Genomic DNA, 21,408 nt, shown 5'->3' with positions numbered 1-21,408 from the left:
CTGGATTTATAAATCAATCAATCAATCAGACTTTATTTATAGAGCACTTGTCATACAAATGAAATGTTGCACAAAGTTCTTTACACCATAAAAGCAGACAAAACAAAGCAAAAATAAAACCCACACACACTCATTTATAGATCTTAAAAGAAGGCAACTGGAGCAACTGGAGCGCTTGAGGAAACACCAGGGACTGGATAAAACCAAATAAATAAAATGAACTACAAATTAGCATAAGTGCAAAGACATGATAAAAATAACTCAAATTATACAATAAATAGGCTATAAGACTAAAAAGAAATAAATAACTACAAATGAAATAAAATAAAATAAGACAGACACACACCTTCTCCAGCAGGTAGTTGTTGATGTGTCCCCCCGTCGGGTCTCCGTTGAAGTTGAAGTTGATGTCCATGTATTTGCCGAAGCGGCTGGAGTTGTCGTTGCGGTTGGTCTTGGCGTTGCCGAAGGCCTCGAGGACGCAGTTGGACTTGAGCAGCACGTTCTTCACGCTGAAGAAGGTTATCAGAGTGTTAAAATGTTCAATAGTTTTTACTTTTATTGAGTTTTTCAGTTTTTTATTTATTTTTTATTTCAGTTCAGTAGCTGATATCACCCCCCCCCTCCCCCTCCTCACCTCTCCACCTCGGCCCTCTGGCTGGGGTTGGTTATAGCTGCGATGTACTGCATGATGTATTTACTGGCCTCGGTCTTTCCTGCTCCACTTTCACCTGCAGCAACAACAACACAACAACACAACAACACAACAACACAACAACACCTGTGATGAGCAGCTGCTTCACTGTTGCAGATACGTTTGATGGCATCAATGCATCGGGTGTGTAGATGAGTCTGCACTGCAAAAACTCAAAATCTTTCCAAGAATATTTGTCTTATTTCTAGCCAAAACTAAACTCTTTTCACTTAAAATAAGACTCATCACCTAAAAATGAACTTGTTTTTAGATCATTTTCACTTGTTTCAAACTAATTTTCACTTGAAATAAGTAGAAAAATCTGCCAGTGAAAGCAAGTTCTTTGTGCTCGTAATAAGAAAGAAAAACTTGCTCCACTGTCAGATTTTTCTACTTATTTCAAGTGAAAATCTGTTTGAAAGAAGGAAACGTGTCTAAAAACAAGCTGCTGTTTAATATGATGAGTCTTATTTTAAGTAGAATGAGACGTTTTGACTAGAAATAAGACAAATATTCTTGGTAAGATTTTGAGTTTTTGCAGTGTGGGCTGCTTCAGATTATTTATTTCAGTAGTAATCCGACTGAAAGAGTGGTTTCCCACTCTTTTCTTGAAATAATTTTCCAGGACTTTTTCAGCTGTTACAGTCTGACAGACGTGTTATCACATCGAACACCGACACATTCAGGCTTTGGAGAAGAGTTCTTTTCTACAGTTGAACTTTGTTTTGTACATTGAACCAGTTTGTTTCTGTGTTTCTTCCTCTCTCAGCCCCAGAAGTCTGATGATATCTCCTCTCTTTGTCACTCAGCAGAGGAGAGGAGAGAGAAAACCATAATGTTCACGCTCCAACACTGAAAACACTCATCAACTTAAAGGGATAGTTCAACATTTTGTCAAATTGGCCCATTGTCATAATCCCCTATAGTCATAGCAGTAGGTTCGTTACCTTTAATTGTCGGTGCAAGCTATTTTTAGAGCGGCGGAGCAGAGCCGTGAGCTGCTCAGAGCTACGCTACGGAGGCTCATGGGATTTCTTGGTTTCCCTCATCAAACTCATCAAATACACAATCCAACAACTCCACAACGCTCTGGTGGACAAGTTGTGACCTGCACATTCACCACGCTATGAGATAATAACACAACGTTACCAGACAGAGTTGTTTTAGAGGGAAATACATGCAAAACCGCTGATGGGGTGTTGCCTTCAGGGACAGTTTTTCAGCGAGCAGTCTCTACATTTACCTCACCGTTCTAAAAACAGCTTGCACCGACAATTAAAGGTAACGAACCTACTGCTATGACTATAGGGATTATGGCAATGGGCCAATTTGACAAAATGTTGAACTACCCCTTTAAGGTTTTCTCACTATTCTTTCTTTTTTGGGGGGAGAATATATCCTCAGTGAGGTCTGAAAAAGTCAGACAGATCTCTGGTCGCTGATGTCACCATGTGATTGATCATTTTCCAAGACAATGATTTTCTCATCTTCCATGTGTTTTCCATGACTGGAAAATTGGTCAACCGTTTTCCAGGTTTTCCAGGATGCGTGGGAACCCTGACAATGTTGATAAAAATACGACGTTTATTGACGTATAAATTGCATCATTTAGTCTATATAAATCTGCACCTGCAACGATTTAGCAGCAGATCCAAGCAGCGTCTCTAGCAACGGTGGGTTACACAGAAATAAGTTGGTGTTGATCTATGGTCTTGATGCCCAAAGTAAATTCCACCTTTTTACACGCAACAGCTGCCGTTGTTAAAGGGATAGTTCACCCAAAATTCAAATTTCACTCATTATCTACTCACCCTCATGTCGACTAAGAGCTGTGAGAAGTTTCAGAGTCCTCCGTGCCTTCTCTGAGTTACGGGGGGTGGGGGGGTCCGCGCAGCAGTATTTGTCCATATAATGATTGTCAATGGATACCAACTTTCTTCGTCCAAAAAGACACACCAAAAAACATACCTCCATAGTGCTCGTCTGTAATGTCCCTCTTGTATTGAAGCCCCGACATGAGAAATTGTTCCGCCGGTCATTGCAAATCACGTGAGATTTGCACTGACACAGGAAGAGCAGTGAACTGAGACGCTGGGAGCTTCCGCTACAAACAAGCTTAAAACCTAGACTTATTTAATTTTTTTCGGAACAATTTCTCATGTCGGGGCTTCAATACAAGAGGGACATTACAGACGAGCAGTATGGAGGTATTTGGATGTTTTTTGGTGTGTCTTTTTGGACGAAGAAAGTAGGTATCCATTGACAACTATTATATGGACAAATACTGCTGCACAGACCCCCCCGTAACTCAGAGAAGGAACGGAGGACTCTGAAACTTCTCACAGCTCTTAGTTGACATGAGGGTGAGTAGATAATGAGTGAAATTTGAATTTTGGGTGAACTATCCCTTTAACCTGTTTATCTCCTGCACCATGTATCTGAGATATGAAGCTCTGGATACATACAAGTGTTTTCTATTGCATGTGTAATGATTTTACGGTTTTACGCGGGGATCTGGCAACGTGGTGGTTTGGGCTGGAAACTGTCGATCTGACCTGGCAACACTGGTTACACACAGCGTCTCCGAGAGGTCAGTGAAGGCATCGTGTGTTGTTGTGTTTGAGATGTTTGACCATGTGACTTCCTGTCCCACCTGAGATGACGATGCAGGTGTCCTTGGCGCGCCTCTTCATGGCCTTGTAGGCGGCGTCGGACACGGCGTACAGGTGCGGCGGGTTCTCGTAGAGCTCGCGGCCTCTGTAGGCGTCGATGTTGTCTTTACCGTAGATGTCCATCTGTCTGTACGGGTTCACCGACACCACCACCTCCCCGATGTAGGTGTAGATCCGCCCCTTCTCAAACCTGTCGACCAATCACACGGCAGCACAGGTCACACCGGGTATTGCACAAAACCTAGATAAGGGATTAAGCCGGGATATGTTGGTTATCCTGGCTTAATTTGGCCTCAAGTCGGTTGTTCAAAAGCAGGCTAAATCTATCCTGGTCAAGTTACTATGGTGATTCATTCTCTGCAGCTAGCCTGCTCCAGACCATAATAACAGCCAGGCTTAGTTGATTCTGTTGTCTTTATCTGTGAAGTCAGCAGTTACTCTGATCAGAAATCCACGTGTTTCATACAGTTATTCCATGTTCTTATGTAGGTACATATTGGCCTGATTTCTAAACAAACTAAATACATTTACAAATCTGTGTCCATCTATGATATTTTATGACCACTAGTAGCTATACATCACTGGCTTCTCATAAAAAGCAATGTAGCAAAAATGGCATATAGATTTATTTTTATAAAATGTTAATATATTGGCCTAAATATTGGTTGAGGTAAGAAAATGAGAATAAAATTGAGTGACTGTGAGCAACCACCTTCCAAATAATTTATACACCTCATGTGAACATTGTTATCAGCAATTTATTGAAGCAGCAGACTGCTTAATGTTTTTATATTTACCGGTAATTCATTTTCACATGTTGAACTTTTGGCCACTTTAGCTGTATGAACTTGTATTACTTGTTATGTAGGCTACTTAAGATTATAAGGAATTTGCGCTTGCTCAGTTATCCTGGATTTCTTTATTCAACTTTTGTGCAATACCCCCCTGCTCTCTCGGTATCAGATCACAGAGCTGTAGAAAAGGATTCCCCACACCCTCCTGAATTCTTAGTTTTTTTTACATATTTGAGTTGAGTTGAGTACTTTTTTTGTCAGAATCACTTCTGAAATTGTTCTTGCGTCCAAGACACTTGTTCCTTGTGACAAAGAAACATTACAAAATATAAACACAGTATAACACAAAACAAACATAAAACAAAATATCACATCAAACAATGCAAAAAAAAAAAAAAAATGTGTTACCAGTGTGTGAAATGGGCTACCCGTCAATATTGTTGCGCAATACCGCAGAGTAAGTCTCAATCTGGTCTGGCTTCAGGTTTGAGCAAATAAAAGCCGGTTTCATTTAAAAGCAAGTTCTGTTTTTATTTTCTGCAAGTTCTGGTGAATGTAAAAACCACTATTAGCCAGCGATCGCCCGTTTACACCGTTTCTAAGCCGCTTCTTCGTTCGTGCCAGAGTTCTCAGAGACCCAGTCTGGTCCAGATGTTGAAGCCTGGACCCGATGCAGCTGGACTCACGAGCGTTAATCCTCGTTTCTTAGTTTCTTATAAATAAATAAAAGAAGCCCGTATGGAGACGTTGACAGGTGAGGTGACCAGCTGTGGTCACAAGGAGTTATAATAACTCCTTGTGACCACAGCAAACATGAAATCGAAATACTGTAACTATTATTTCAATTTCATGCGTCTGTATTTCTTCCTCACTAGTTTTTATTTTCCATGTGCGGATCGAGAGTGAGCAACGAGACAGAAACAGGTGAGAACCAGATTCCACGTTGCCGACCGGCAAAAACTGAAACGAGACGGTTGAAGAAGAGAGGAATAACACAGAATATACAGAGGTTTATGTCTTTATATGTCCAAGAGACGTCAGGACGTGAATGAGTTGGGGTCGGATGGTGGCTCAGGTTTAGTGAAACTGTCCCTGTCAGCTGCACATCTGTCAGCAGCTGCTCCAATCACACACCTCACAAATTTTAATTTGAAGGGACAGAGAGATGTTGATTTTGTTAACAATGACTTTGTCGCCCATAAACATGACATCATATCTGTCGGCTGCTGTCTCATCCTGTACAATCGTCTTTTATCTTTCATTTTTTGACAAAATTTAAGACTCCCTTCAAATTTTGCTTTTGAGGCTTTCAGGGGGTCTCGGGGGATAATCGTCTTTAAATCTCTCAGCCTCCTTCACTTCTATTGAAGTGTTTTATTGATCAACAGGTCTACAGTTAATGTGAACTCAGCTTTCAAGAAAATGAGGTTGATCACAGTTAGTTCATGATTTAACAGTTACGTCTTCACACAGGGCCAGGTGGGTTTGGATATGTTTGTTCCCTTAATAAATGAAATCATCATTTAAAAACTGCATTTTATATTTCTTGGGTCTCTTTGTCTTTGTCTAATATCCAAATTAGTTTGAGGGTCATAAACATTGAAGTGTGACAAATATGTAAAAACCTAATCAGGAAAGGGGCATACTTTTTCACAGCACCGTATATGATATAGCATATAGCATAGTAGCTGAGCTCTCTTAAGAACTTCAAACTTTATCTATTTTCTTTTCTTTTACTTTTATTTGCTCTTGCTTTTAACTCTGTTTTTAGTGTTTTGTTTGTTTTTATTCTGTTTTATGCTTCTTCTTTTTTTAATGTTTTGTCTTTATGTAAAGCACATTGAGTTGCCTTGGTATGCAGGGGTCGACAATATAAATGGCCCGGTGGCCCGGACGTACTTTTCAAACCGTCAGGGCCACCAGAACGCTCCAAACACTGGCCCGGTGGGGCCAGTGAAAATAATGCCTTGAAAAAAATATAACAAGTAAATAAATCAATCTAATTTCACATTAAATCCCTGTGGTTTGAAATGATAACTGTCAAATCGTCTCGGTAATTAGTGCTAAGAGATCCCGACCCGATCGACAACGACAGAGACATCTACTTTCTGTGCGCAGCCAGCGCTGTGCCCTGGCACGTCAGCACCACCTGCAAGCAGTTGCAGCTGCAGCTCCAGCTCACTCACTGCTGCTGATAGAAGGTCGTCACAAGAACCCATAAAAACCTTTTTCTTAACCATGAAACTTCCCTCCTCCTCAGCGCGTCGGGTCGAGTCCTGTCGGGACCGACGCGAACGTTACACACGGGCCAGAGCTCGCGCTGGGGCGCCAGCTGTTCGGTGTGCGCCACAGCGGTGGCACGTCACGTGACATTTAGACCATAATAACAACAAAAAAAAAACGTGTGTAAACGCAAAACTGAGCTGAAAATGAAACAATGAGTCAGTTTTGCACCAATCTGTGGAAACGTGAATGAATGAGAACAACAGTTATATCACTGAACTACTTGGAGGATAAAAGTAATGACTACATAACTTCATGTTTGTGTTGAGGCATATTTACCATTTTAACTCTGTTTTTACTTCATTGTTAAACCACAGTGGAGGCTAAATATGTGAAACAGTTATTTATTTATTAAATAAAGTAGCCTGATGAATTTAAAAGCACTTTTTTTGACCTTCTTTAATGAAATTGAATGAAAAATATCTGATACAGGATATAAATCCTCAGACTCAAATAAATAACAACATACAAAAATTAAACACAAATATACCAACTCATACATAATCACTAAAATACATATAACAAAATAATCCCCCAAAATCTCAAGAAACTACAAGATCGTGGTATTGAATAAGTATCAAGAATGTTGGAAATTGACTAGTAATGGTATCAGAAAGTTCCAGCCTCGATGGCGAGACCGCAGGAATTGGCTGGGATATGTTGTTTTTCGTTAATATGGGGATCGATACCTATTGTCCTGGGCCAGTGGTTAGAATGGTGGGGCCAGTGATCTTCAAAAGCCACTGGCCCAGAGGGCCAGTGGCAAATTTCCCTTATTGTCTACCCCTGGTATGAAATGCGCTATATAAATAAAGATGCCTTGCCTTGCCTATATGATACAGTATATGATGTAATATATTTGATATCTTCCACCTGTGTGCGCTCCAACAGCGAACAAACAGCAGTTTCCTCTGACAGTTTCACACCACCCATGAAAAACCTCAAGACTTGAGTTCTATAAAGATCGTCACCTCATCGTGTCTCTGGCAGGAAGTGACACAAGTCTGTTCTCTGAAAGCAGGAAGTGAAACTTGTGGTTCAAAGGGCGTCACTGCCTTGTGTAACCTCCTGGGGGGGGCAACTTCACCTCCAAGGTTTGTCCCCCCCTGGTTTAAAATGTCTGTTAATGTTCATCCAGTGGAAGATGAAACGATCTCCAAAAGACTTAAAGTTAAACTTGAAACACTCTTTTTCAATATTTGAATCAATATCAGTGTATTATTGTAGTTTTCTACAGTTTCAGAGTGAAAAAGGGAAACAAAGCAGCAGCAGCAAAAGAATGAGAAACTTTGACCAAGGTATCAGACAAGAGATTTACTATTTACACACTGGGATCGATCCTTTTCCTTTTCTGTAGTTTAAACATGGACTTTTATTTGTATCAGTTTCACAGAAGACAAATTTATTTTCAAGCACCAAATTGTGGCGGCTGTTAAAATAATATGGAATTCCTTATTAACAGTCAAAGGAAATATTTTTCAGTTCAAGAGAATATAAGCAAAAAAATATTGTATAAGCAAAAAAAAAGAGGGGGAAATTAGATAAAAACATGTAATAAAAAAGAACAGTTATGGATTTTTTGATTTGTATATTGTTGGCTGTAACCGGTTCATTATTATGGTATTTCATCTGATGTTAGTGTTTGTTTTTTATAAGTTCTCTTCATCCTGCTCCTTTTAAATCCCAGGACTGGAACAAACTAATGGAATGAAATAAAAAATGTAAAAGATGAAAATAAAAGCAAAACGATATAGTTTAAAATGTAAACATCTGTAACTTTATGTCTTTTGGGATCATTTCATCTTCCAACTTGATGAACCGTTTAACACATGAACAGACATTTGGGGCCCTAGTTTCGTCGACCAGGTGAAGTCTAGCATCAGCGCAGCTTCGCCACGCCAACGGGGTGTGGCCCAGGTCCATTTCGCAAGTTTGCTGGGCCGCGCAGTCAGACTTAGACTAGCGCAACCCCTCCCCTCGTCCCTCCCACCGGCGCAAACGGTGAAGAGGGAGGAGACAGGGCGGGAGGGAGACAGGAGGAGGAGAGAAAGGCGTGGAGTGGGTTTGACACAGCCGAGTCAGATCTTCACCAATCAAAGGAGCTCCTCTCCTCACCTTTAACTGCGCGGCGGGTGATGCGCGCTGCAAGTTTGTCATTTTATACTTGGACATGGACGGAGGAAACAGCGACGCCAGAGGCCGAACCTCTCCCAGGAGGAAACAGCTGTTTTGGTCCGGAGGTCCGAGCTCAGAGTGACCAATAATGAGTTTACTAATATACTTAACCAGGATTGATCTGATATACTGAGAACCCCTGCCCAATGTAAGAAACAACTAATACACTAATAAAGAAACTCACATTTATTCAAACCCTATGTAAGCAAGATGACAGGTGTACACTAATCACAACATAAACACAGACCATGTGGATTAAATCAGCGTAAAGGACTCGCGCTCTCTCTCTCCCTCCCTCTCTCTCTCTCTCTCTCTCTCTCTCTCTCTCTCTCTCTCTCTCTCTCTCTCTGTCCGTCTCTTTTTTTCTCTTTTTTTTCTGTGATAGAGATGCTGAGTATACTGTAGTAGGCTATATACTGACTATCTGATACCGAGGCTGTTGTGGTGGACTAAGAGAGATGATGATTTGTGTTTTGTTTTTCATTACGGCTGCGTGATGCGGTCGCTCTCCGCTAATGAATTAATAAGTAAATAAATAAATAAAGCGATCATCACAAGGGCAGAGTGGTATCTCGACACGGCAGCGACATGCAGTCATCCACCCTCAGTCCTGCTTTTGGGACATCCACAGCTGCTTTTCAGTGCCAGTTCGTCCCTGTTGTGTTAATTCAGGTGGAGTTTCCATTGCGCGTGCCACAGCCTTTGATCTCTGCTTTGATCTGACGTCAGATGTGACGGGACAATCTATATAGATATAAATTCACGTGTTGATTCCGTTAGTTGCATTAAATAGTGGTTATTGTGGATATTTATTGCATTGAAATGTGTCTGGAACTGTGGAGATCTGCCTGTGAGGTCTTGGTGACGTGTGTGCACTGCAGGTCAGTCAGCCAAACTTCCACTGCACCTGCTGCGCTTCGCGCTGCGCTGAGACTAGACCTGGTTGGAGGTGGCGAGCTTTCAGCGCAACCTCGGCGGGACATTTTCGGACAAAACTTCCACTGCACCAAGCTGAATCTGTGACGCCTCCCCCTGCTGCGTGGCCACGCCTATCTCAGCGCAGCGCGATCTGCCAATCTTCCAATCTGACTTTGCGCTAGGCTGCGCTGGTCGAAACTTGCATTAGACCAGCTGCGCTACCTTGCGCCACCTGCGCTGCGCCAGCAAACTAGGGCCCTTGGAGCGGGGTGGGGGGGGGGGGGGGTGATGTGAGTTTACAGCTCAGTGTCATGACTCATCCGTTTCTGCTCAGTTACATCATCAGTGACATTTCACACTGGTGATGAAGTGACGAGCTAACTCTGGAAAACTAAACGCTAACTTCAGTTATTTATTTAGCTGAACTGTAGCTTCAGGCTAAAGCTGGAGAAGCTGTTGTTAATTAAAACTGAGGCTAACGATAATAATCCATCCGTACACTGCAAAAACTCAAAATCTTTCCAAGAATATTTGTCTTATTTCTTGTCAAAATGTCTCATTTCTAGTCAAAACTAAACTCTTTTCGCTTAAAATAAGACTCATCACCTGAAAATTAACTTGTTTTTAGATCATTTTCACTTGTTTCAAATTAATTTTCACTTGAAATAAGTAGAAAAATCTGCCAGTGAAAGAAAGTTTTTGTGTTTGTAGCTAATAAGAAAGAAAAAATTGATCCACTGTCAGATTTTTCTACTTATTTCAAGTGAAAATCTGCTTGAAAGAAGTAAAAAGTGTCTAAAAACAAGCTATTTTCTATGTGATGAGTCTTATTTTAAGTAGAATGAGATTTGTTTTGACTACAAATGACATTTTTGACTGGAAATGAGACAAATATTCTTAGTAATATTTTGAGTTTTTGCATTGTACCTGTCACAGTCAGACAGTGAGGTGAATTAAACCAGCCATTCAGTCTGTTAACAACATCCACCTCCAGGTCATTAAGTCTCATTAAGGTTTTTCTGACGCTGCAGTCGCTGCTCATACACACTGTGAACCTTTCTACACTTCCTTCTTCGTCTTACACACAGTCGGTCATTTACAGCCTGAGAGCAGCGCTGGGAAGTTTCACTATGAAGCCGCTGCGTGTTGTGTTGGTCAGAAACACCAGTTTCGGGTGGTTGATCGACAGCTGAGAGCAGAAACACGGAGGTGGAGCTGAGGTTTCCTCTGAGGCCGAATACAGAAGTCACCCGGTTCCTTCCTGCTCATAAACGCCACAGAGCAGCGTGAGGCCGAGTTCACCTGTCACCATAAAAACATACTCAGACTAATGACTAACTAACTCTGCTGTCGCTCTGTGGTGAGTGTAGAAATAATGGGTAGAACGGTGCACAAACATACGCAGACCGGTGAATGGTCCCAAAAAACTGACTGAGAGAAAGTCAAGGTTTCAGTCTCAAACAGAAACACTGTCCTTCTCTCAGTAAATCTTTTGGCAGCATTCATCACCGGTGCTGTGTGTGCATACAGTACGTTTTTTTTCCCTCTTTCAACAGAAGTGTAGAAATAACCAGCAGACAGTGAAGGGGTCATCGGAACAGAAAGAGAAGAGAAGAGAGAGAGAGAGAGACAAGTCTGATCAGGCCTGTGATGAAACTGTAGCTGCAACAGTGTTGGCCAACGGCTGAGGACAGAAAGACAGGCAGAGACACAGAGACAGAGTCCAATGGTAGAGAGTTATACACAATATGAACTGACATGTCTGTCTGTCTGTCTGTCTGTCTGTCTGTCTGTCTGTCTGTCTGTCTGTCTGTCTGTCTGTCTGTCTGTCTGTCTGTCTCTCTGTCTCTCTGTCTTCTGGACCTGAGGACTCGATGCCTTGGAGACGATGCTGAGGAAGTGAGACTGGACAGAAATAAAACGGTGTGTGGAGCTGCAGACGAGCAGCCGGGACATATGCTGCCTTCATGTGCTATGGTACAGTTGGTATTTTCCACTTGTGACCTGGTATTTACCAGTGCGTTGTGTTCATGTGCTTTTATTGTTGTACAGAGAAAGTAAAGATGGTGGACACACAGATTCAGACTTGTTACTTGGGTAAAACCATAGATACTGTATATGACACGTGTGGCATCTACGTGTATATATCTATGGGGTAAAACAATCTTGGATTGCCTAGTCCATCTCTTACAGCAAGAAGATGAATTATCAAAACTCAAACGGCAAATATTAATATTCATGGAGATTTAGCACTGGCTATTTGGCTAGCTTTTTAAAAGCGTTGTTTTTACTGTACATGCAGGCATACATAAAGTGAATAGCTGCTAACTGTTTTCTAAAGGCTTGCCTTGCTTACCATTAACGAATCTTGCGATGCTCGCCGCCATGTTGAAAAGGTCAAAGGTTATTCTCATCTCGGCAACTCGGGCATCAAAAAATTCTACGAGTTGCCCAGTGGAAAATACCACATGAGAGGGTGTTCATGTGCACTTTTCACGTCGTCTTTTGGTATTTACCATAATTACCATAGCACATGAAGGCAGCACTGAGAGGACTCAGACTCAGAGGACACAGACTCAGACTCAGACTCAGAAGACACAGACTGAGAGGACACAGACTCAGGACTCAGATTCAGAGGACTCAGCTGCTCCACATGTCAGACCAGGTTCATGTCTGAGCCCGAGGCCTCGTGTCTGTGTCTGTCTCTGTCTCTGTCTCTGTCTCTGTCTCCAGCTCATGAACATCTCTCCTCTGTCCTCAGAACGTCTACAGCCTCTTCACTTTAACTTTATAACAACAACTCAACAAAGACCTGAGGACACAACATGAAGACGATGCCCTCTGTCCATCTCCCTCCCTCCTCCCTCCCTCTCTCCCTCTCTCACCTCAGCTTCAGGTTCTCCATGAACTGCTCCATCGTCACCTCGTCCAGAAGAACGAAGTCCGACTTCCCAAACTCCAGACCCTCCAGCTCGGCCATGACGGAGAGAGAGAGAATCAGCCTCCACCCGCCGGCAGCTCAGACAGCGAGAGACACGACAGAGACAGAGACAGGAACAGAGAGCAGAGAGCAGCACAAGGAGGAAGAAAGTACAGAATGGTCCTGAGTGGGCGTGGCCGCGGCCGTGGGCGGAGCCTTCAGCGCTGCTCAGTCAAGTCACACAGAACGGCGGTCGACAAGCTGCAGCACGTCATCCTGTCAGCCGCCCGCACCCACACGCTAACCTATATAAAGAGCAGGAGGCTATCTTTACTAACACACTGCACTTCTGCATCCTCTGCTGTCGCCTTCTTCCTGACACGCACACACACACTAACAACACGCACACACACACACACACTAACAACACGCACACACACACACGCAGTGATGCAACTCTGCAACTCTGCATCTTTAAAGCTGTTCAACTCTGCAGCTCTGCATCTCTGAAGCTCTGAAGCTGTTCAACTCTGAAGCTGTTCAACTCTGCAGCTCTGAAGCTCTAAAGCTGTTCAACTCTGCAGCTCTGCATCTCTAAAGCTGTTCAACTCTGCAGCTCTGAAGCTCTGAAGCTGTTCAACTCTGCAGCTCTGAAGCTGTTCAACTCTGCAGCTCTGAAGCTCTAAAGCTGTTCAACTCTGCAGCTCTGAAGCTCTGCATCTCTAAAGCTGTTCAACTCTGCAGCTCTGAAGCTGTTCAACTCTGCAGCTCTGAAGCTCTAAAGCTGTTCAACTCTGCAGCTCTGAAGCTCTGAAGCTGTTCAACTCTGCAGCTCTGAAGCTCTAAAGCTGTTCAACTCTGCAGCTCTGAAGCTCTAAAGCTGTTCAACTCTGCAGCTCTGAAGCTCTGAAGCTGTTCAACTCTGCAGCTCTGAAGCTGTTCAACTCTGCAGCTCTGAAGCTGTTCAAATCTGCAGCTCTGCATCTCTAAAGCTGTTCAACTCTGCAGCTCTGAAGCTCTAAAGCTGTTCAACTCTGCAGCTCTGAAGCTCTAAAGCTGTTCAACTCTGCAGCTCCGACTGTGTGAAGTCTGCAGAACTTTTCTTCCCAGACTCAGGAACCCACAGCCGACCCGGAGCCAGATCGGAGCAGCTCCCCCTGAAACCCTGAAACCAGCCTGGCATTTCCTTTCTTCACTTGGCACCAGCAGCACATCGTGTCCCTGAGGGTTTCCCTTCTCGCTCAGCTCAGAGCTGCAGCTTCACAGAGCAGCTCACCATCACACACAGGGAACAGAGCAGGGAACAGAGCAGGGAACACAACAGGGAACAGAGCAGGGAACACAACAGGGAACACAACAGGGAACAGAGCAGGGAACACAACAGGGAACACAACAGGGAACACAGCAGGGAACACAACAGGGAACACAACAGGGAACAGAACAGGGAACACAACAGGGAACACAACAGGGAACAGAACAGGTAACACAACAGGGAACAGAGCAGGGAACAGAACAGAGAACACAGCAGGGAACAGAGCAGGGAACACAACAGGGAACAGAATAGGGAACAGAACAGGGAACAACAGGGAACAACAGGGAACAGAACAGGGAACAGAATAGGGAACAACAGGGAACAGAACAGGGAACACAGCAGGGAACACAACAGGGAACACAACAGGGAACACAACAGGGAACAATAGGGAACAACAGGGAACAGAACAGGGAACAGAGCAGGGAACACAACAGGGAACAATAGGGAACAACAGAGAACAGAGCAGGGAACAGAACAGGGAACAATAGGGAACAACAGGGAACAGAGCAGGGAATACAACAGGGAACACAACAGGGAACAATAGGGAAAGACAGGGAACAACAGGGAACAGAACAGGGAACTGCTCTGGTTCCTGTGCTGAGGAGCCACCGGTGACACTGACGACACCTCATACAACAGAGGAACCGCTGCAGCTCAGGAAGCACGTCGCTGTTTTCACCTAAACACTCTGCTGCCGTAGCAACCACAGCTCAACATTTTGTTCCCGTGGCAACCACAGTGACTCATCCGCAGGTTCAGCTCACTGCTAACGGTTAGCCGTCCGCTAGCTGTTCAGTGACTGATGGGATGTCGACACGTTTCATTTCCTCACACTTTTTAAAATTATTTTTATACATTTTATTATGCTAATCATTCGACAACAGCATAAAGAGTGTAGGAACAGATAAAAGACATTACAAGACATGAGGCATAAACTGATAACAGGAGGCATAAAGACAAACATGGTCAAATTAATAAATTAAAAATTATTAAGTAATGTAGGAGTGATAAAAAAATAAAATAAATTGAAATAAATTTTGAAAAAAGGAAAGAGATAAATAATAAAGTGACAGACAACTTCACTTAATGTCATTTTAGTAAAACTGAAGAGCTGATGAGCATTTTCTGTTAGTTTCAATATTATATATGGACATTTTAACTTTATGTTGGAATTTACCCAGCAGTATGAACAGATTGACAATGTTAAACTTGTTATTCTGAGAGAAAGAGACAAAAATCAAAGTGATATTTAACTGTCTTCATATTCTCACACTGTAATCTGGTAGATAGATATCATCTCCTATACGTCTCTTCCTGGAGGAGCTGCACCAACATTTATATGTTTCTGTGTTTGTGTTGATGTTATTAACTGTTTTGACCGAGTTCCACCTGTTCACACGTTTGACTGAGGCTGGTGATGCGTTCACTGACACTGGGTGGTTTGATAACAAAGAACCATATCGCCTCAGCTCAGGTTTCCTGTGTCACTTCCTCCTCCTCTGACTCATCTTCAGCCAATCCGCTTCATCGTCCAACTGAGAAACACGAAGCTGCTGGAGTATGAACGAGTCTCCGATGGACACGACTCTGTGTGTCCTCGTCTGCAGAGACACAACAGAGACAAGAAGCCTGCACTGCAAAAACTCAAAATCTTTCCAAGAATATTTGTCTTATTTCTAGTCAAAATGTCTAATTTCTAGTCAAAACTAAACTCTTTCCACTTAAAATAAGACTCGTCATCTAAAAATTAACTTGTTTTTAGATCATTTTCACTTGTTTCAAACTAATTTTCACTTCTAATAAGTAGAAAAATCTGCCAGTGAAAGCATGTTCTTTGTGCTTGTAATAAGTAAGAAAAACTTGCTCCACTATCAGATTTTTCTACTTATTTCAAATAAAAATATGCTTGAAAAAAGGTAAAAAGTGTCTAAAAACTAGCTACTTTTTAATGTGATGAGTCTTATTTTAAAGCTGTGCAGAAAAGAAAATTGAATTTGAGCCCACTGTGGGTTTTAACATTAGTGTAATAACTCATCTATCAGACGATGGAGCCCAAACTTTGTGCAAAATTCTATTTTGGAGTAAATCCGGGGTGAAAGTGTTTTTTTTTTTTCCGCTTTGGATAATGCAGGCGCACGGATTATGCGTCATGCTGCTCACGATTCACCATCCACTGATATTGGATCCGTCATCCGTCAATCAAACGTCTGAGACACACACACACACATCGAGCTCGGTCTCGCCCCAAGCTTTGAATATCCCGCCCGCTCGATAATGACCAATAAAACTGACATTTCTGAACACCTTTAAGTATAATGAGATTTTTTTTTGACTAGAAATAAGACAAGTATTCTTAGTAAGATTTTTAGTTTTTTTTTATTGATTTGTTAAACACCTGTAACTCACCTGTACATGAGTTTACAGTTTTCATTTTAGAACTTGAATCCCTTCATCTCTCACAGGCCTCTTCTCCTCCTTCTCCTCCTCCTCCTTCTCCTCCTCCTCCTTCTCCTCCTCCTCCTCTTCTTCCTCCTCTTCCTCCTCCTCTTCCTCCTCCTCCAACATCAGCGGGTTCACATGTTCACACAGGAAATAAAAACAGTCCCAGTGTCCCAATAATCAATAATCAGACACATGAACTCAGTGATGAAGAGTCTGGAGTGTTTTGTGTCATAGAGTGACATCATCACTGATGATCAACCAGAGCAAACAGCTCATCGATAATCAATGATCGATAAAGTGATTAAATATCAAACAGCTTCAACGCTCTGATGATGATAAAGTTTATTATTTTTTACGTCTCAGACTGATTTTCTGTTTCCTGCTCTTGTTGTTGGTCTGAGTGACGTCATCGTTCTGGTTCCTGATTGGACGTCGTTTACTGATTCTCCCCCACAGAGCTGAACCTGCTGCTCTCAGCCCAGCAGGCCGCCACCAGGAGGAACCTCCTCCTCCTGCTCCACCTGCTGCTACTGCTCCTCCTCCTGCTGCTAAGGAGGAAACTGCTGCTCCTCCTGCTCCTCCTGCTCCTCCTCCTGCTCCCCCTGCTACTGCTCCCCCTGCTACTGCTAAGGAGGAAACTGCTGCTCCTCCTGCTCCTCCTGCTCCTGCTACTGCTCCTCTTGCTGCTCCCGACCCTCCTCCTTCTGCTGAGGAGGAACCTGCTGCTCCTCCTCCTGCTCCTCCTGCTGCTGCTAAGGAGGAACCTGCTCCTCTGCCTCCTCCTCCTCCTGCTCCTCCTGCTCCCGCTGGGGAGGAGTCTGCAGCTCCACCACTGTTCCTGTGTGAGCGGTTGTTTGGCGGCAGGGAGCTGCTCCTCCCCCTGGCGCCGCCGTGGGCCGTCCTCCCGCTGCGTCCTGATTGGCCGTCCGTCCTCCCGCTGCGTCCTGATTGGTCGTCCGTCCTCCCGCTGCGTCCTGATTGGTCGTCCGTCCTCCCGCTGCGTCCTGATTGGCCGGCCGCCGCCCCCAGCAGCCGCTGCTGCAGCTGGTAGCTCTGGGCCGAGGGTCCGACCAGGTGCAGTCCGTCCTGCGTCTCACGGACCAGAACCGAGTCCTGGACCAGAACCGGGTCGTGGCTCGGCGCCGTCTGGCCGCGGAGCCTCTGGAGCAGCGCGGTGCCTTCAGGGCCCAGGTCCTTCAGGGGAACTTCCTGCGTGCGCAGCGATTGGCTGAGGCCGCTCAGCAGCCGCTGCAGCTGCGCGGCGGCCGACTCCGCCCCGCTCCCCTCCAGCCTGACGGAGGCGTCTCCTCCCACCTGCGTCACCGCTGCCGTGACCTCTGACCTCCTCATGATGGCGTCCACGTCTCCTCTCCTGAGCCGCGCGGCGTACCTGAACACATCGCCGTCCGCCACCACGGTCTGAGCCGCTCGCCGCTCCAGACGCAGCTTCACCGCTCGGAGGCGGAGGAACGACCCGCTGACCCTCAGACGGCCGGCGCCGAGGTCAGAGGTCACCAGCTCATGGGACCACAGCAGTTCTCTGACCTCCGACGGGTCGGAGAAGAACCGGAGGTCCAGCGTGAACTCCACAGGGAAATCCATGAAGAAGAAGAAGGTCAGAGGTCAGACCACCTGAGGAGGACACACGGGGTTACACAGGCACGTCTGCAGGGGCAGGACACACAGGGTTACACTGGCACAGCGGCAGGGGCAGAGGCTCTGTACAACTTACACTTCAGTCACAACTATTTATATTAACATATAATTTGCATAACTACATATGTGGGAGTTTATATTGTAAAGTTCATATGAGTGTAAATAAATAATTGATTTGATTGGATAAATATCTGATTAGATTAATTAAATTCATGTGATTTAATTCATGATAAATTAAAAAGGTTTTTTGTAACCTTTGTTACTGTGGCTTTAAGAACACAGAGGCAGTTGAGGCTTGGTGAGGATGGAGCCGTAGTGCCTTTTTGAATGAGAAAACTTTGATTTTGGATTACTCCTGTAATTGGATACTTTTGGAAAACAAGGAATAAATACATTCTTTCTCATCTTTTTACACCGGAGGGTTGAAAAAAAACTGAAATATGCAATAAATAGGTTGAGGGGAGCCATAACTATATGTAGGGTGCGATTTGCCGGGGGGGGTGGTGGGGATTTTCCCCCCCTCTGTTTTTTTCACAAATCACACCCTGACTATATGTATACAAAATATAGCCCACAGTGTAGTGTATGTGGAGCAAATGCAGAATTTCTTTTTGTTGTGAGACAAGCCAGCCCGGCCGCTCCTGCTATGTAGGATGTTTACTTCAGATACACTGCACCACCAGCCCCATCTAGTGGCAGAAACAAAGAATTGTAATTTGTGATAATGCTCCTTTACTGTAAGTAAAAGTAAGAGTAAGAGTAAATTTCTTATTTTTCACATCAATGAATTACTATATTTTTTTCTAAATGAATTTAAGGAGCTTTTTAACTCTTGTTTCTGAGAATTAACTCTTTGAAACCAGCTGCACTGATGTGCTGCTTCTAGGGGTTAGGGTTTCCTTCTTTGACAAACACAGCTTGTGTCCAATAGGATTTTAGAAAAAAAAAAGAAAAAAGAGCAGACCTGAAAGTAACGAGTACTTTTCAGCCTTCCTAGGAATTAAAGCAGAAGTAAGCGATCCGGTCGTTTTGGCTAATGCTGCATTCCAGGCAGGCTTCAAGTCACGACTTATGACTTTGTAGCGTTCTCGGCAACCCACAACTCGTGTTTCTCCGACCTGTTTTACCTGTGAAAGTCACTATAACGGCCACTCGTAACTTCCGACCCGTGAACTCGTACCAGATCGAACTGGTACGCGTTCACAGGTCGGAAAAACACGAGTTACGAGTTGCCTTGAACGCACCATAACTTCTTGTCAGCCGATGGAGTTAGCAGCCCCCGCCCTCGTCATGGATCTATTGGTCCTCGTCCCTACGTCACCACATTCAGGCGCATCCCTTGGCTGCACACACAGAGAGGACTGCCCCTTTATGCCGTTCTCTCTCCTCATTGGATAAAAATTGTAGGATACGATAAATGTTTTCTCTTCGGCTCAGAGCAGAGCAGAGTGACTGACAGACCCGTGTTTCGGTCCAAACACTCTATGTAAGTGATTGCTGTCGGAAGATATGACTATTTAAGACTTATATTAACACAAAAATATCGCTTACTTCTGCTTTAAGTTCAGTACTCAAGTAAATTTACTCTGTTACTGTCCACCACTGAACCGGACTAAACAAGACTGGTATAAAATCCAGCACTCACCAGCTGCTCTGAGGTCAGAGGTCAGAGGTCACTGAGGACAGGAGAGCAGCTTCACCTCTATCAGCTGGTCAAACAACCTCCTTCTCTCACCTGAGGACGGGACAGTGAAGGCAACACACACACACACACACACAGAGACACTTCAGCTTCAGGTGAAATGTGACAATGACCTCATGTTTACCTCAGTGACGTCAGAACGTAAACAAACAGTTGTTTACAACAACAACAACAACAACCTGTGACAGAGTGTGACGTCACTGACGTCGCTGTTTCACCTTCTTCTTCTTCTTCTTCTTTTCTTCACTGGAAGAAAAACTTGAGCGTCTTGATCCTCCGACCCCAAACCGAAACTAACAACACTGACTACGTCACATCCGGTCCGCAGGTAGGCTACAATACCTTTCAAAATAAAACTTCCAAGTCAAATTCCATGTCGGTATTTTTCTTCTTGAATTAAAGTTCATGTTACAGTTTTTCTCGATTGCTAAGACACATTTCTCGAAAGCTTCTCTCATTTTCTCTAAACTGTGAACACAAACCCCAATTTTCAAGCTACATTCACAAAACCTCAGACTCTTCTTGCAAAACCAAACTTTCACCTCAAAACAGTTCACTCTGTGCTCAAAACTGAACTCTGTTGTCAAATCGTGCCCCGAGTGAATCAAAATTAAAAACACTACTGAGCAGCTACTAAACACTACATAGAAAAATAGAAAACACAATGCTCAGCACATGAAGCTGTAGAAATAAATGTTTATCGTTCACTGTAGCTAAATGCATGTTGCAAAACAAAAAACCTGTGCATTTACACTGTAGCACTTCTCTCCTTCCCTTTCTTTCACCCTCCTCCCTCCCTCCCCACGTCCATTCCATCCCCTTTTCCTTCCTTCTTCTTTTTTCTTCCCAGTTCACCCCTCCCTCCCTCATCCTTTCTTCCTTCACCCTGTCGTCTCTCATCTTCTCCTCTTGCAAAACAAAAAACCTGTGCATTTAGCACAAAAAAAAAGTACAAAAACCAGAAATCCTGTGCATTTACTGTACAGGTAGCACTTGTACAGTACAAAAATAAACACAAATCTTGTGCATTTAGCACTTGTATGCAGTAGGCCTACATACTGTAAAAAATAAAGTACAAAAATATAGAAATGAGAAGTGCATAACTCAGCCACAGCATCATTTCTCTGTACTGGGTCAGGCCACGGGACTTCATCCTGAACTACTACTTACAGTTTATGTTCCCTCACATCATTGGACACAAGTGTGATCAATTTTGAGTTGTTGTGTTCAACCGGTGAAACTTGTGCTTTACTTGTGTTTGACTTTTTCCACCTGTGCTCAGCATTATGCAACACAGGTGCATCACAATGAAAATGTGTTGGTAAGTTGTGTCTAAACAGGTGAAAAGTGCTGATGGTTTTGCCAAAAGAAGTGACTGATTCAATCAGTGGGTTCAGGCAACTGAGAATTTGGTTCAGACAACAGGGTTTAGTGTTTTAGCAATTGAGAAAAACTGTAAAACTGAGTCTGTTCCAGATCCATTAACTCTTTAATGACCTGACGTGTTTTTACTTTAATCACAGATAAGAAAAAGTAAAGTCTGCACAGCAACAACAGAAAAGGTTAGAACTTCCTCAGACTAAGACAGGTGGGAAAGCAAGTCACCTGATTGATCGTGTGTAGATAAATGTGTCATCAAAATATACACGAAAGTGCACAATAATAAGTTACATAAATAGGACACACAATATAAACCGTCTCTTCTTCCTGTTGAATACTTTTCACTGTAAAGTTATTTGAGTGGTGGAACCAGGAGGACTTTTATTTTGAAGAGATCAGTAACAAACCTTTTCTAACAGTTTTATTTAAATATAAAGTATGTATGTATAATGTGACTGTC

At 43.5% G+C, this 21,408-nt stretch overlaps 2 protein-coding genes across 2 annotated transcripts in view; both read right to left on the bottom strand.

Moving 5' to 3' along the window:
* The window catches only part of myo1g (myosin IG), a 53,883-nt gene extending 41,311 nt beyond the window's left edge, over positions 1-12,572 (bottom strand). The window contains exons 1-4 of the mRNA XM_085790788.1: positions 12,422-12,572; positions 3,348-3,556; positions 638-731; positions 347-512 (exon numbers count right to left, since the gene is read on the bottom strand). Of these exons, the coding sequence (XP_085646914.1) occupies positions 347-512; positions 638-731; positions 3,348-3,556; positions 12,422-12,516 (564 nt within the window). The 5' untranslated portion in view covers positions 12,517-12,572. The remainder of the gene's footprint in view (positions 1-346; positions 513-637; positions 732-3,347; positions 3,557-12,421) is intronic.
* Positions 12,573-15,252: 2,680 nt separating this feature from the next.
* On the bottom strand, positions 15,253-19,578 carry rbm43 (RNA binding motif protein 43). The gene is made up of 3 exons (XM_085790548.1): positions 19,512-19,578; positions 16,742-17,842; positions 15,253-15,369 (listed from the first exon to the last, which is right to left on the bottom strand). Exons 2-3 carry the CDS (start codon positions 17,810-17,812, stop codon positions 15,253-15,255), a joined length of 1,188 nt encoding a protein of 395 aa, XP_085646674.1. The 5' UTR covers positions 17,813-17,842; positions 19,512-19,578.
* Between the last annotated feature and the right edge of the window lie 1,830 nt (positions 19,579-21,408).

The sequence above is a fragment of the Trachurus japonicus genome, chromosome 11, assembly GCF_045865225.1.
Source record: "Trachurus japonicus isolate A0001 chromosome 11, Traja_1.0".
NCBI classification, from domain to species: Eukaryota; Metazoa; Chordata; class Actinopteri; order Carangiformes; family Carangidae; genus Trachurus; species Trachurus japonicus.
This window is presented reverse-complemented; position numbering and strand designations above follow the sequence as displayed.

Bases quoted from the DNA above. Each gene is read 5' to 3' on its own strand.
- rbm43 (XM_085790548.1), bottom strand. From the start codon at position 17,812: ATGGATTTCCCTGTGGAGTTCACGCTGGACCTCCGGTTCTTCTCCGAC. The intron at 15,370-16,741 runs GTAGCAGCAGGT...GTGTCTCTGCAG, and splicing joins TAGCAGCAGGAGGAGGAGCA to ACGAGGACACACAGAGTCGT.